General features: G+C 56.7%; 2 protein-coding genes across 7 annotated transcripts in view; one reads left to right on the top strand and one right to left on the bottom strand.

Annotated features, from left to right (window-relative positions):
• Positions 1 to 1,426, top strand: part of RIC3 (RIC3 acetylcholine receptor chaperone) — a gene marked incomplete at its 3' end in the record, with an annotated part of 47,699 nt that extends 46,273 nt beyond the window's left edge. For 3 of the 6 annotated variants that reach the window (XR_013959076.1, XR_013959077.1, XR_013959078.1), the window contains exon 8: positions 1,028 to 1,146. Coding sequence is in view for 2 of the 6 variants with exons in the window: in XM_080642206.1 (XP_080498332.1) it covers positions 1,028 to 1,157 (130 nt within the window). Of the gene's footprint in view, positions 1 to 1,027 lie in introns of all 6 variants that reach the window. The other 3 variants (XR_013959075.1, XM_080642203.1, XM_080642206.1) reach the window with 3 other exon arrangements.
• Positions 1,238 to 15,333, bottom strand: part of TUB (TUB bipartite transcription factor) — a gene marked incomplete at its 5' end in the record, with an annotated part of 56,034 nt that continues 41,938 nt past the window's right edge. Inside the window, 9 exon segments of the mRNA XM_080642200.1 lie at positions 1,238 to 5,573; positions 5,986 to 6,157; positions 6,381 to 6,479; positions 8,412 to 8,529; positions 9,331 to 9,443; positions 9,776 to 9,973; positions 10,374 to 10,495; positions 12,295 to 12,462; positions 13,622 to 13,765. Coding sequence (XP_080498326.1) covers positions 5,440 to 5,573; positions 5,986 to 6,157; positions 6,381 to 6,479; positions 8,412 to 8,529; positions 9,331 to 9,443; positions 9,776 to 9,973; positions 10,374 to 10,495; positions 12,295 to 12,462; positions 13,622 to 13,765 — 1,268 coding nt within the window. The 3' untranslated portion in view covers positions 1,238 to 5,439.

Here is a 15,333-nt window from a genome sequence, read left to right as displayed (position 1 = left end):
TAATCTTTGGGGGAAACTGGCTTATGGAAGGAGGTCCTGCCAGATGTGCTACGACCTCCTGATGCCTCTTGCTGCCCCACCCCTTGCTTGGCTTATTAGCAGGAATATATTTATAGTCCAGAAATTTTTTGTACTTTCAATCATTTCAAATTAGGCAGCCGTAGCAGGAGGCATGTTTGGCCTCTAGAAAAGGTGGTGGGGTGCTCAAACAAGGTGTAGTCCAAATGGGGACACTTAGGAAAGGGAGCTTTAATAAAAACTATGCCAGGAAAATAGGTATAAACCAGGACTGTCCTGACCACTAAACAATAAAAACCTCTTTCCTTTTCCACAATACGCCACGTGTGCTGTTTCCTACAGAGGCAGAACCGAGACAGGCCCCGGTTCATACAGGAAATGCTTGTGGCTACAGAAAAACTGAGGGTTATAAACCAATCCTCCTTAGGACCACATTCTTAAATTCCGTCTCAACCCAGACTGTACTCCAAAGGAAAATCTAGTACTTCAGCTAGTCAGCAATATTGAGAAGAAAACATGAAGTTCCCTTGACTATACAGATCTTTCTAAAAGGCACCTAACCTTTCCTCATTTTTTTCACAAACAGGACAAACTTATTCTTTTCCTTAGATTATTCCTTCTCTGAACATTTATGAATTTGGAGTAATACCCACCTTGCAAGGCTGTCTGTCTGTCCCAGGTGTCGCATGTTGTAGGTGCTCACGACAGCATCCTCACTGCCATCCCTCGGGGCTGTTACACCGGACACCCGCCACGGCTATGGGTGACTTTAGTTTTGACCTCCCTCAGGAGCAGACCGTTACCTTCCCTGTCTGCTTCAGCCACCACTGCAGCCTCTCTCGCGCTTGGCTTCAGGCTGCCACAGGCTGACAGGAAGGTTCCCAAGCATGTCCAAGTCCTGTTTAAATAAGGGAGGCTCTAGGTAGGGCCAGCCTTCTTCCGGTTGGCACAGCTGACCCTGCGGAGGATTGTTCTAATGCACATACTTCTGTCCTTACCATTCTTCCAGCCCTTCCCAGCCTCTGTGTGTGGTTCTGCCAGCCTTAACCTTGAAGAGCCCAGGCCAGAGGAAGGACAGCTTAGACCCACCTGTCGTTACCACCATCCTCCACCTCCTCCCTGAGGCTCGTAAGGATTGAATGCTGTAGAAAAAAACTTTTAGGTAAAAAACATGTTGTGTGTGTTTTTCTCCTTTTATAGGAAAAAAATTACACAGTAGTGTTGAAATAGTTCAAGTTTAATTTGATGATATATGGTCTGTACTTAGACAAACACTTAAGTTATACAACATACATAACGTGGGAAAATACCAACTTTGTCATTGCACATACCAATAAATAAATACATTTGTTCCAGAATACCAAAGAGTTTATTCAAAAAGTCAATAAAAGCACAGTTTTGCAAGTTCATCTAAAACTCCAGATAATCTTGAACAAAAATAAATGTCTGACCACTCCAAAATAGGAAAAGACGGTCTTGTGCAAATAGACATACACATTGTAAGCGTTATGAAAACTGGCTGTGTTCTCAGCAAGAGAAGTGTCACCCATCCTGACCAAGACCCCTTCGTCACCAAACACAGGAAAGGGCCAGAGTCGGGCTCCCTTTCTGTGCACTCCAAGTCACTCTAGGACTCTCTCACCAGCCTCATCTCAGCTCTGCCTGGACCTTGATTGGGGCGGGGGAGGGGGAAAGGGAGCAATAGAACAGAAGAGGGGAGGGGTGTGACATCTTAGGGAAGAACAAAGGCACAATGATGAGCTAGAAATGGTGGTGGTGAAAGCAAGGGTCAACTCCCAGCCACCCGGATTCCCACTGCAAGCACTGACAGTCCAGCCTCCTGGTTTGCTCAAAATCACATACTAGTAGCCATGAATTACAGGAATGGTTTCTGTAAGACCAACTTGCTTCTCAGCTTGGTTGGAAAATTAAAAAGCCAAACCTGTCCCAGTACTTCTGCTTGCCTCTGCCCTATATCCTGAGATGACAGAAAACTTGAAGTATGAGGGCAGGTGACTATCAATAAACTCAAGCCAGAGCCCATCCTTTGACCTGTTCCTGGGACTGCTACAAGGTCAACAAGCCAGAACCCAGGGGAGTCAGGCCCACAAAAACTGGGCACCACGAGGAAGACTCACTCAGCTATCCAGAGAGGTGTGCTGAGGTCACACCATATCCCGGCGAGGGTGAGGACTTCTAGAGGGGAAGGCCAGTGTCGCTGAGTCAGGGGAAACCAGAGAGATGGAATTTGTGCTTGTGCAACATCCACAGACGAGCCAGCCCAGCATCTCCCCTCCCTGCAGACCCCACTGCGAGGAACGCACGGAGCTCTTGGTGTGAAATCAGCGCTGTTGCTTGTTCAGTTTAGAGGCAAATGCCCTGCTCTTTATAGACAAAGAAAAACCATTTTCTTGCCCTTTTTGGGAGGTGGACTCCAAAGGCCCTCTTCACGCCTGCGGTTACCATCTCCCAGCACCTGTCCACAGCATGGCGGGACCTTACGTGCTCCTCCTGAACTAGTCGTGTTTTCTAAGGCACAGTCACTAGAATATGCTCAGGTTCATCCAAAGGCATGCACACAACACACGGGTGTCCCCAGGTAACGCAGAATGGGAACTGACAACTTTCTCAGACCATGTTTCCGAATCAGAACCTGGGAGACGCGCTTCCTAACAGCCCGAATGGCATGAACAGAGTCTGCAGGTTCACTGCATCCTTATCCCTTTTCTGCTCATTCTTAGAAACAAACTTCAGTTGATTCTTAGCAGGTTGCCCTTTTCCCCAAACACGCAGACACAGAGATGCAGACAGACACAGAGCACCTTGGAGCCAGGAGGAAAGAAAAAGAAGAGGCGGGAAGTGAATGTCACCACTCTGCAGAAGAACTGTTCTGGGCAGAGGGTGTAGAGGTTTGGTGTGTGGCCCCAAAAGGAGTCACAGAGCCAGGAGCAGTCCCAGAAGGGGTGCCTATGGTCCCAGCTGCCCCACACCCACAGGGACTGCCCATTCTATCATCGAGTGCCCTGCTCGACCAAGGGCCGTCTGGGTGGAGGGCAAGAACTCTTACTACAGAGAGGCTGGGCCCTGGCAGCTTCGAGTCTTTGGGCCCACAGCTCTTGGGTGTGTGTGTGAATCCTGGGGCCAGTGGTCAAGGACAGCCAGTGTCACCAGGAACAGGGCCGTAAGAATAGACCTGAGGCTGGGTCTCAAGCAGGTGACAACTGTTCTTGTCACTCAATGCCCGACAGAGGGTCTTGTTGCTAAACTACCCTTCTGCACAACCAGCGAGCAGCTCAGCCCACATTCTGGGTCCTACCAAAACACAGCCAACCCCGGCCCCCGTGCGCTGGAGGAGAAAGCAGGAGTTTGTCATTGTGCTTCTGGTTCCTCCACTCTGTCACCAGAATCCCCTCTCGCTAGGATACAGCACCAGCTGTTCTGCCTTAAAATCACATTCAGAGAAACAGCATGACCAGACAGTAGAGATCATCTAGTTTCCATCATCCCAACTGGCAACAGGTCTCTTCCCCACGTCAGAAAAGGAAGAGCCAAACAGGACCATGGGAAGGAGGAGGGCACCGCAAGGTGTCCCTGGGAAGTGGGCCAGCCCTCTACAGAAAGCCCAGTGCCCTCGGAACGGTCCCACTGGAGAGGCCTCAAGGAGATGCGCAGGTGTGGGCGATCGGGGCTGGGACAGATAACCCTGCTCTAAGTATTCCACAGGAAACCTGTACTTCAGGGAAATGAGAGCACACTGCCTCCACCCAGTCAAAACAACAACTTCACCTCACAGCAGACCTTACTGACATGTTTTTAAAGCAACAATTTCTACACAGCCTTTCCTGGCACATCTACTCTGAAGGGAGGAACTGCTTGCTTCCCACTGACCTGCTCTCCATCTGGGCAAGTAGCCTCCACCAGGGTGAACCAGGGAAAATGACAAAAAGGCAATAGAGGAGTTCCCATGTCCTCAGGGAGAAGAGGATGTTGGGGAAGGGAGAGATCAGGCCCCACCCTGCACATGCACCGCCCATCACACCCACATGCAAAAATGGGCGGCAGCCTCGCTAGGCCTGCTCTCGGGGAGCCAGACACAGGTCAGTCCTGATCAGTCTGATGTGTAAAAAGCCAGACGGCTTTTAGCAGGGAACTGCCAATCCACTGAAATAGCTTCCATTTCGGTCTATAGCCACCCCACCCCAAACACGCACCATCCCATCTGGGGCGAGAGTATCCAGACTGGGCCCTGGGAAGGCCCGAAAGCCATAGATAATGGTTTCTGGGGGGATGGTGGGAACACAGAAATCCAGGGAGCTGAAGCTCTGACTCGGCCACTCACCAGCCAGGTGACCCCAGGCAAGTACCACTTTTTGAGTGATTTGCCTATGGTGGCAGAGATGTACTAGTTGATCTCTAAGGGTCCTGCCACCTCTCATCTCTAGTGATTCTGCAGTACTCCCTGCCCTCCTCAGCCTGTCCCATCCTCCCGAGGACCACGCAGGGCGGCCCTCAGCAGCCACGACCTTGGCTCACTGCAGCAGGAGCTGAAGCCCAGGCAGAGCACCTGGAGCTCACCAGCCCCGGCCCGGGCACGCCTACCTGTGTGGAGTCCGGGGCTGGTGACCTAGGCCACCCATGTTTCCTGTACAGAGGCTGCTGGGCAGAGAGCTCCTGGGGTAACTGGCAGGGCTCCCAGGACAGCCTGGTCCAGGACACCTGTTCCATGCACCTCCCGTATGCTGAGCCTATGTCCTGCAGGCCCCATCCTCAGACAGCTGGCCTTGAGGGCTGGCCTGCTGTCTCTGTTCACAGAGAAAACCTAGAGAAATCAAATGAGCTAGAACCCGAGGCCACCAGGCAGTTCCCACAGCCAGGCCCCTGCAATCTTGACAGGGTCCTGCCATTGACCCTTCCCCTACCTGGTGACCTCTCCCAGGCCTGGCTGAGGCCTGCTGAAGTCGGGACTTTCTGCAGTTAAGGGCCAGGCTTGACTACCAAGCCCTATGCTGTGTGACGGTGACTGCCCTCCACACACACACTCACTGTGCCCCTCCCTGTCGGGATCCGTGGTCATCGACTCCTGGGTTGAGTGGGTGGCTGGGCCACAGCAGCCCAGCATTGTGCTTCCTCTCTCTATATACTTCTTCCTGCCCTCGCAGCTTGGCAAACATGACTGCAGCAGGACGCTAACCCAAGGTTGGGTGTGTGTGTGGATCCTGGGGCACAGAAGGAATTCACTGTGGGCCCTTTACACACCCCACTTCTCTGCCTCAACAAGGGAGGCAGAGGAGCCAGTTCCTGGCTAGCTGGGCCAGGGGGCCCACCGAGAGCCACAGGTTCATCTGGCAGGAGGCCTATGTACAGGGGCAGGCAGGCAGCTCCACTCCGGGCTGGGCAACCCCGACTGACATGAGGAGGCCTCTATTCACAGGCCAGCTTGCTGTCGAAGCTGGACAGGGCAATGGAGAAGGCCTGCAGCGCACACAGCGGGTAGTTGTAGTCCATGGTGAACACGTCCTCTGCCACGCGGCCGAACTGCATCACGATGTAGTCCGCTGGAGCCAGGCACCATGCAGACAGGAACAGAGTCAGGACGGGAGAGACGGGGAAAGACAGACAGACACCCAGATCACAAGAGGGAAGAGGAAGCCAGAGGCAGAGGTACCCAGGGACTCTCATGGGAGGTGAAACAGACCAGCTGAGGGAAGGGCAGGACAGAGGGAGCATACAAACACCAGGAGATGGGGGCAGAGAGAGACATTCCCACCCTGAGACTGCTGAGCACACAGAGCCCAGGGTCAGGGCTCCGCAGGGCCTTCCCGCTCTCCCAGGCAGTACGGTTCTCTACAGCTAATCTAAGCTGTGCGACCACATCCTCAGCACTGCCGCATGGCAGGGCCGGCGAGCTGAGCCCTGAGCTGAGCCTGGCGAGCATGCGGGCAGCCACGTTTCGGGGCAGACACTCACGGTCGTTGCCATGGATGATCTGGAAGTTCTTCACGGAGGCCTGCGTGACGCGCCCGTGGAAGTTGAGTACGTAGGACTGCGTGTCATCGTTCCAGACAGGTGTCTTGTTTTGTAGCTCAATGATACTCTCCGTGTTCTTATTCTGCCAGCGTGCTAGCAGCGTCTCATGCTCCTGGGAGAGCAGCCTTGCTGAGCCAGGCCCGGCCTTGGCTCCGTGACCAACCCAGGGCCATGGGATCGGGCCCAGGGCTGGGGTCCTCAGCTTTCACCAGACCCTCCGCCCCCGGCTTCTCACACTTTGCCTCCCATGCAGACACACTAGCTGGCGTTCTGCCCTTAGGAGCTCATGCAGAGGCTGGGATGACGGGGGCGGGTGTGGTGGGGGAGAAACTCACATTGCGGGGCCGGATACAGACTCTCTCGTGAACCATGTTCATGCCTGGGACAATCACAGTCATCTTCCGTGGTCCCTTAAAACCTAAGACGTTAGTCTCCTGGGAAACAGAGAACAGTGGCCACCTGAGGACTCGACTTACTGGGGAAGCTGGAGGAAGGGAAGAGAGAGGAGCTAGTTCTCACCATCTCTACCTGAACATCTAACAGGCGTCTAAACTTAGCACATCCAGACTCGAACTCCTGAGTCCCTGCCCTAACTAGCTCCCCGTACAGTCCTCTTTGCTTCACTCAACAGCAAGTCAGCAAACTACCTGGGGTCATACCTGACCCCTCTCTCTCACACCCCACCTTCTAACCCAGGGGTGGGCAAACTTTTTGACTCGAGGGCCACAATGGGTTCTTAAACTGGACCGGAGGGCCGGAACAAAAGCATGGATGGAGTGTTTGTGTGAACTATAATATAAATTCAAAGTAAAGGAGCGGAGGGGAGAGCAAGAGAACCGGATAGAACAGCCGGATCCGGCCCGTGGGCCGTGGTTTGCCCAAGGCTGTAATCTAACCCATCAGCTAATGCTGTCAGCTCTACCTTCAAATTATATCAAGAATCCAGTCACTCTCACCACCGTCTCACTGAGCTCACAGGAAAACCTCAGTGGACTCCTCCTTCCCACCCCTGGCCCCTCCCCCTCCCTGTCACCTGCTCTCCACACAGCAGCCTGTGGTCCTGTTAAGTCATATCATTTTCCTCCCTAGTTCAGAGTATAAGCTGAAGACCCGTTACCCCTAGGGCAGCTCTTATTCTCCCTGCATTCGCCGCCCTCCTTGCTGTTCCCCATGTGCCAGGCGTACAGGACTCTTACACTCTGATTGGTACTCTCCCCAACACCCACGCGGCTGGCTCTCACTTCCTTCTGGGTTTTGCCCCAGTGCTACCTCGGTGAGGCCCTCCCTGCCATCCCCCTAAAAGCTCACACTCACACACACACACACACACACACACACACCTGGACACTTCACAGCCCTCCCCTTTTTATTTTTTTCATCTTAGCATTTATCAGGAACATAAACACCCCCCCCCCACACACACACACACATATTACTTTTGTCTATTTTATAGTTTAGCTCCTTAAACTAAGGGTTTAAATCCCATAAGGATATACGTTTATGTCTCTTGTTCATTACTACACTGAGTGGCCAGATTATTATGATCTCTGAACACATAATAATCTGGCCACTCAGTGTATATCCTATATAATAAAAGGCTAATATGCAAATTGTCCCCTCCACCTTGAGTTCGACCAGCAGGCAGGCTGGCCAACTGCCCATGTCCCCTCCCCCTGGCCAGGCTGGCCAGACCCCACCCATGCACGAATTCATGCACCAGGCCTCTAATGTATATATACTGAGTGACCAGATTATTATGCGTTCAGAGATCATAATAATCTGGCCACTCAGTGTATATTCTCAGTGCCTCAAACAGTACCTGGCTCAGTAGTTCAAGAGATTCGGACTGCCTCCCCAAAGCTGACCAGCAGGTGGCACCATAGGATCATATAAAACAGCCAAACAGCTATGGATTCCCAACTAGCACAAGTTGATGGGGGTACCAATCCCTCATTTTAAAATGAAATGAAATCCCTTGTACTTCCAGTTTGGTCTGAGCTGTGTGACAGTGGCTTCAGTTTCCTCATCGATATAATTAAAAAAATAATAAGACTGAGCTCTTAGGCTGAGCCTTCAGTAAGATAATAACGCAAAGGGCCTTTTGTCCATCAGGATGCTAGAGGGAGGAGGGAAGGGATGCCACAGACAAAAACCCAGGCCTCCTGCCCCTCCTTTCCAGGAGGCTCTGGGGCTGGGGTCTCCCAGGCAGGTGGCCTCCTGGGGTCTGCACTCAAAGAGAGGAGGGGGCCTGGGGACAGCCCACCTTCCTGCAGCTTGTCTCCCACAGGGACAGCCCACAGATCAGGCAGCCAGTCCTGACCGTCACATCCTACTTGGAGACCAGAGACCCAGGAACCGGGACTCACGTAGCACACGGCGGCCAGCTCCTGGCGCAGGGTCCCACCTTCCAACGTAGAGGAGGATGCCTTCTGGGGGTTGACTCCATTGTCATAAACGGTGAACTTAGTGCCCATGAGGTTGGATCTGCAGGGCAGGCACGATCAGTACAGGGTCACCCACCCTCTGCCCAGGGCAGCAAACAGCTAACAGTCTGTCCTATGAGGAGCCTGCAAAGCATTCTGGGCTAAGCCGGGAGCCAGTGTGGGGGCACAAGGCTCACTGACTCCCCATCTTAAAGGGCAAAAGGTCTGGACTTGCTCTGAGTTGAATCAAGGAACATCTTGGTTCAGGGGTAAATTCAGGGAGGGAAGTCAGGGTGCCACAGAGTCTCCCTGGAGGAACATACGTGAGAAAACAGAATGGCAGCTGGCAAGACGGCAGAGGGGACGCAGCGCGCCACGCAGACTGGGCAAGCTGGCCTGTCCCATCCAGCCTGAGTCTTGGTCCACCCCATCTCCACAGCTTTAGCTCCTTACCTCTCAGCTTGACTTATGCTCCCCAAATCTGGCCCTCTGTTCCTCAGCAAACCCTCCTCCCCTGAGGCTGGCTCAGAGCCTTCCTCTCCCCAAGGTGGTTCTCTCTTCCGTCACGGCCTCACTCTCAGCCCTGCCCCTCAGCACTGACCATGGCCAAGGTGACTTTGTGGTGGCCTACATCATCAGTGACATCCTGGGGTTTGATCCGTCCTCAGGGTGGGCCTGTGCCCCACCTGGCTGGGAGCAGCCCAGGGTGGGTGTGTGAGGCCCACCTCCAAGTCCGGCTCTAGGTTGGCAGAGCCCATGGTAGGATCTGGGGACAGAGGACCCGAGGAGAGGATCTGACTCCTGGCCTAGATATCCTCCCTCTAGAGAGCCTGCCCACCCCAGCCTGGGAGAGCGCTGGTACCGCAGTTTCCCGATGTAGCTGTCTCCGCCTCGAGACAAGTCTGTAGGGTCCACAGAGATGAGGTAATTGGATGTTTTACTCTTCTTCCTTTTCCTTCCAGCCAAGAGGAACACCTTGGAGAAGCAGAGTAAGTTACACTCCAGACCCAGCCTCTGATCCGCACACAATCACGGGTGCCGCTCACACACTGCACTCACACGAGGGACTCTCCCTTCCTTGCTTCAGTTCCTGAACACAATGTGCTCACACACATGCACACCCTGGAAGCACAGAGGTGTGCACACAGGTACACGCACTGGCAGCACAAAGGTGCGCACTGACCAGGCACGAGGGCCTCTGTCTCTGGGGGAGCTGAGAGGTGGTGTTGGATCTGAGGCTGCTGGTCACATCCCAGCCCCCAGGCCCTCAAGCCTGCAGGCGAAATGCACATCCAGGCCCACCTCACCTTCTTCCCGTCCTCTCGGTCCAGGTGCAGGAAGTAGGTGGGGTATATCCCCCGGTCCATCCCCTTCTTGTCCCTCGAGATGCGGCACTTGATGGTGATGCCCTGGGGAGCCGGCCTCTGTGCAAACTCCTCGAGATCCTGTACCTCAACTTCTGCCGAGGGCTCTGGGGCTGTTGGACTGAGGGCTGAGGCTGCCTCCTACAGGGGAGAGTGGGACCCCGAGCAGCTGAAATTGGGGGTCTGGAGTCCAGAGCTGACCCTTTATGTGGTGGTGGTGGGAGATGAGACACGGTCCCTGGATGCAGGCCAGCCAGCCTGGCCCTGGGGTCATCAGCTAGCTTCCCAGCCCTTCCCTCCTTCAGCCTTCCCTGGGGGTAGAGATGGAGGACAGGGGCAGGTTCTTAGGTCATCCTGTCCAACTCCAGTTCCCCCACCCTTCTGGCCTGGTGAAGAGACCTGACTGGGGGAGTGGGGGTGGGCAGGAGAGCCCAGGCCTGAGCAGCTCTCCATAGGCCCAGCCCCAGCGAGCCACTCTCCACCATTTCTCCACACCCATTTCCCTGCAGCCTAGGTAAGTGACCAGCTCGCACCTACTCACCCTGATGGACTTCTTGCTAGTGGCGGAGCTGGGGCGGGTATTGCTGTTTAGCTGGGAGGAACTGGAGCTGTATTCGTCCTCATCCTCCTCTTCCTCATCAAAGCTCATGCTACTGGAGATGCCTGGGCCAGGAAGGAGCAGGCGGGAGGCGTGGTCACATACACACACCCAGGCAGGAGCAGGGCAGGAGGCGTGTCACACACACACACACCCAGGCAGGAGCAGGCGGGAGGCGTGGTCACACACACACACCCAGGCAGGAGCAGGTGGGAGGTGTGGTCACACACACACACCCAGGCAGGAGCAGGTGGGAGGTGTGGTCACATACACACACCCAGGCAGGAGCAGGGCGGGAGGCGTGTCACACACACACACCCTGGCAGGAGCAGGGCGGGAGGCGTGTTACACACACACACCCAGGCAGGAGCAGGATGGGAGGCGTGGTCACACACACACACCCTGGCAGGAGCAGGTGGGAGGCGTGTCACACACACACACACCCTGGCAGGAGCAGGTGGGAGGCGTGTCACACACACACACACCCAGGCAGGAGCAGGTGGGAGGCGTGGTCACACACACACACACAGGCAGGAGCAGGTGGGAGGCGTGGTCACACACACACACCCTGGCAGGAGCAGGGCGGGAGGCGTGTCACACACACACACCCTGGCAGGAGCAGGTGGGAGGCGTGGTCACACACACACACACAGGCAGGAGCAGGTGGGAGGCGTGGTCACACACACACACACAGGCCACAGGCAGGAGCAGGTGGGAGGCGTGGTCACAGACACACACACAGGCAGGAGCAGGGCGGGAGGTGTGGTCACACACACACACACAGGCAGGAGCAGGCGGGAGGTGTGGTCACACACACACACACAGGCAGGAGCAGGTGGGAGGCGTGGTCACACACACACACCCAGGCAGGAGCAGGTGGGAGGCGTGGTCACACACACACACCCTGGCAGGAGCAGGTGGGAGGCGTGGTCACACACACACACCCTGGCAGGAGCAGGTGGGAGGCGTGGTCACATACTCACCCAGACAGACACCTGTTCACAGGTACTGCGTCATCCATACCTGCATGCACACACCCCAGGCCTTAGGTGCACACACACACATTCACACAATGCCCACAGATGTCCCGATATACACAAGGGCACACTCTCAGGTACATGCTGGGACTGGTCACGATTGTTGGGGTCTGTGCCCCCACTCCAAGCTTCAGGTCAGTCCCTCTGACCCCCTACTCTCCAGCACTCGCAATGCCTGCCTCCTGTGTAGCAAGGCCTGGCGGGCTGACCCTGTGCTGGGGCCTCCTCTCTGGCCCCAGGCTTCCCAGAGGCCTTGGCCGAAGCGCAGGGCTGACTCCTCCCCTCCCAGCCTGCGGTAGGTCCTGTCTGTGTGCTTCTCCCCACCCCTCCTGATTCCATGAACGTGGGGCACTGCTGGGCTTCCCTCGCCCCCCCGCCGCACCCGACCCCGCCGACCAGGGGCTTGCTGGAGCAGGGCTCCCAGTGGGGAAGCCACCCTGGCAGGTTTCCAGGATCTGCCCTGCCTCTCAGCATCCTGGCCCTGCTCTAGCTCAGCAGGCAGGGAACATTTTACAAAAGCAGCTTTCAAAGGAACCAAAGGGAGCGGAAATCTGTCCCCAGAGCTAGGGCCTCCTTGGGGGCAGGTGTTAGGAGTGGGGGAGACAGGGCTGGGTTGGGGGTTGGCTGGTTACCCTGGTTCATATCTCTTTCCCTTAACTTGGCCTCATTAGGGGCCCCTGCCCACGGTTTCCATTGGTCTCCTGTGCCCCGCACCAGGGTTTGGGAGGGGCCAGAAGAGACACAGGAGGGTCATGCTCCCCAAGAAGGGTGCATCTGAGAACTTGGGACGAGCTTTGGGGGTGTCACTGGACCCCCACGGGGCTCACCCTTCCTCTGCATCGTGGCACGGAGGTCCTGCCCGCTGGGCTGTGTGCCCCCACCAGCTGCCGTCTCCCCTGCGTCCTGGGCGTGGTCCAACCGGCCCACAGTCAGGGTCTGCACTGGGCCTCGAGCCTCAGACTCGTCTTCTGCCAGAGCCGCTGGCCCGCCGGCGCCTGCAGGCCAGGGACACCTCTGAGTCCCCGGGGGCGGTGGGAGGGGGGAGGAGAGCTGGATCCACAGACATCCATGAAGTGGGCGAGGGCTGCGTGGGGGACCCTCTGCAGAACTTTACTTGCAAAACTGACTTTCAAAAAACTAACGATTGCTGTCGGCCTCTTAATGATTGGTAAGCTCTGAAGGGCACGGGTTTTGTCACTTCCGCTGCCCCCAGAATTAGTTGCCGAGGGTTGGTTTGAATCGCCTCACATCCCTAGGCAGACGGCAGCCACTGACAAAGCCAGCTCACAGTGAAAAAGACTCAACAGAGAACAAGGACCATCCGCACCACACGAGGCCCCCACGCACACACGGATGTGGCCAGCTATGAGCCATCAGCGCAGACGTTCCTTCTCTCACAGACTCACACAGTCAACTCACACGTCAGCAAAAGCACACGGGCCCCTTCGAAAAGGCCGAGGCTGGCACACGCGCCTTCCCACACAGAGGCTCTCCCATCCCATGTCCCCTTCCTCCCCAGTTGCCATGGCTTCGGTGACTGAAGCGAGGCCTGGCCCCCACGGTGGCAGCCACCCGTCCAGGCGGGCTATGTCCAAAGACAGCAGTCAACCCCGGAAGCCTGCGGCCCCGGCACCCCACTGTCCCACCAGGACCAGAGGCCTGGGAACCACTGGGCACACACGTGGTTGAGGAGACAAGGTGTCCAGCCCACAGAAACAGGACTTGGGGCAGGGGCCACCGTACCTATCCCTGGGGGCCTTTTGGAGAGAGGAGCAGGGAGACCCGTCTGTGGGCCTGACGGTGGCGCTGAGACCGGGGAGTGGTGGAGGCCCACAGGGTGACTGGGAGGCTGCAAGCCCCACGGGACAGTGTCCTGGCTCTGGATGGAGGCAGAGGGCTCTCAGGCTGGGCAGGGGAGGGGCTTCGGGGCCGTAGCTGAGCTGGACTTCCCTTCTTGGCAGTATGGAGGGCCTGTCCCTCACCCACAGGCCAGCCCAGGTGCCCCGTGAGCTAGATGGGGCCTGTGAGCCAGCTGGGTGGGGCCCTGAGTGCCATTTGGAGCCTTCCCCTGGGGCCTCCCACCCTGTCCCTGGCCTCCAGGTTGGGAAGATAAGCCCCCCAACCCTCCAGTGCCGGGTCAGGGGGCAAGCCAACCTTTGTGCTTCCCCTTCTTCCCCTTCTTCGAGGCCCCGCCCTGGCCCCCTGCGGTGGCTGCTGCCTTGGTTCTCTTGGCTGAGGCTGGTGCTGTTGGGCGGGCAGCTCCCAGCTGCACACTGGCAAGTGGGTCGGCCTCTTGAACTGCTTAGGAGGGCCCAAGACAGAGAGAGAGAGACAGGCCCTGGGTGAGACCAGAGCTCCGACTCACACACTTCCCAGCACGTTCTTCACCTCCCCAACCCAGCAGGGCCTCCGCACCACCCATCTCTACCAGGCACAGGTGCCCGGGACAGGAAGGTGGCACCCCAGCCTGCCCACAGCATGACCAACCAAGGAGTGTTCAAAGCTCCAGGCCAGCCAACTGTTCAACCTGGGGCGGGGGGGGGGGGGGGGGGAAGCGTGTCTGGGATATGGTGGATGAAGACAGAAAAGGCTGCATCTCTTGGAAGAGACCACAACTAGGGCCACACTCCAGGGGCCCTGCACTGCCCTGAGGGGACAAGCCCATGGTGCCCTGGGGTGCAGAGCGCCCTGAAGCAGGAGAGGCATCCTGGTCACTAGGAGTGGCACAGGGGCCTCGGGCGGGCCCCTGCTGGTGGCCTCCAAGTTCTCCACATAGAACCCTAGTTGCTCCAAGTCCCAGAACCGCTTCTCATTGCTCTTAAGATGAAGACCAACATTCTCCTGCAAGTCTGGCTCCTCCATCTCCCTCACCTTGGCCTTGGCCGAACCGCACACTCCTCACTTCCCAGGCCCAAGTCCCAGCCACACCGTGCTCTTTGTGCACACTGGACTCCCTCCGGCCACAGGGGCCTTGCTCTCGCTGTCCCACTGCCTCCCGATGCGCGCCCCCCGCCCCCGACCCATCCGCTAACTCCCACTCCTCCTGCAGATTCCAGCTCCTCGGCAGCCTCCCTGACCTCCCCACAAAGGAGGGGAGCGGGGGTCTGCCCCTCACGCACAGAGCTCCCCACACCTGTGACCATCTGCTTAACTCTTTCCCTCTCAGGCCGTCACGTCCACGAGGGAACACTGGCCACACCCACTTGTGCTCACCCTGGATTGCCAGCTCTAATCTGGAAGCTGACACCAAGTAGGCCCTCAAAGTAAATACTTAAGAATCAGATGAATATATCACAGTTCTGGGCGTGGAGCAGCCAGGGTCCCAGTGAAGCTGGGCCTGGGTCAGGGAGGCTGCAAAAGACCTGGGATCTCTAATCAGGTTCCGGGCCCTCAAGTTGGTGAAACTCCCCTTGTATTTAACACCAAGAGCCAGCAGGGGGCAGAGCAGGAGAAAGATAGTGCTGCGGGGAGGGCTGGGGTGCTCCAGGGAACACCAATCTCAAGCCAGCCAGCCACAGGGGCAGCAGCCCTCTGGGGCTGTGTCCACCTCAGAGCCCAGCAGGAGAAGCAGCAGGACCCAGCCTGGCCTGGACTCTCACGATGGACCTCGAAGCACAACGGCTGCTTCAATGTTCAAAGTCTGGAGAGAATTTTCCTCCCTGACAGACAAACCCAGAAGGTCAGTGACTTGCTCAGTCACAGGTGAGCAGGTAGTGGCATGACCAGAAACTGCCTTCTGAGTCTGGCCCCTCCTGCAGGCCTGGTACACAGTTCTGTGCTCAAGAGGCACCTGCCAACATGACTGCGCATCGGTGACTTGTAAGACTCTCTCAAAGCCTCAAGGTGTTGGCCTGCGGCCCAAACTG

This window comes from Plecotus auritus, assembly GCF_963455305.1.
Source record: "Plecotus auritus genome assembly, chromosome: 9".
NCBI lineage: Eukaryota > Metazoa > Chordata > Mammalia > Chiroptera > Vespertilionidae > Plecotus > Plecotus auritus.
Note: the sequence above shows the minus strand (reverse complement) of the source record. Positions and strands in the feature narration are given on the sequence as shown.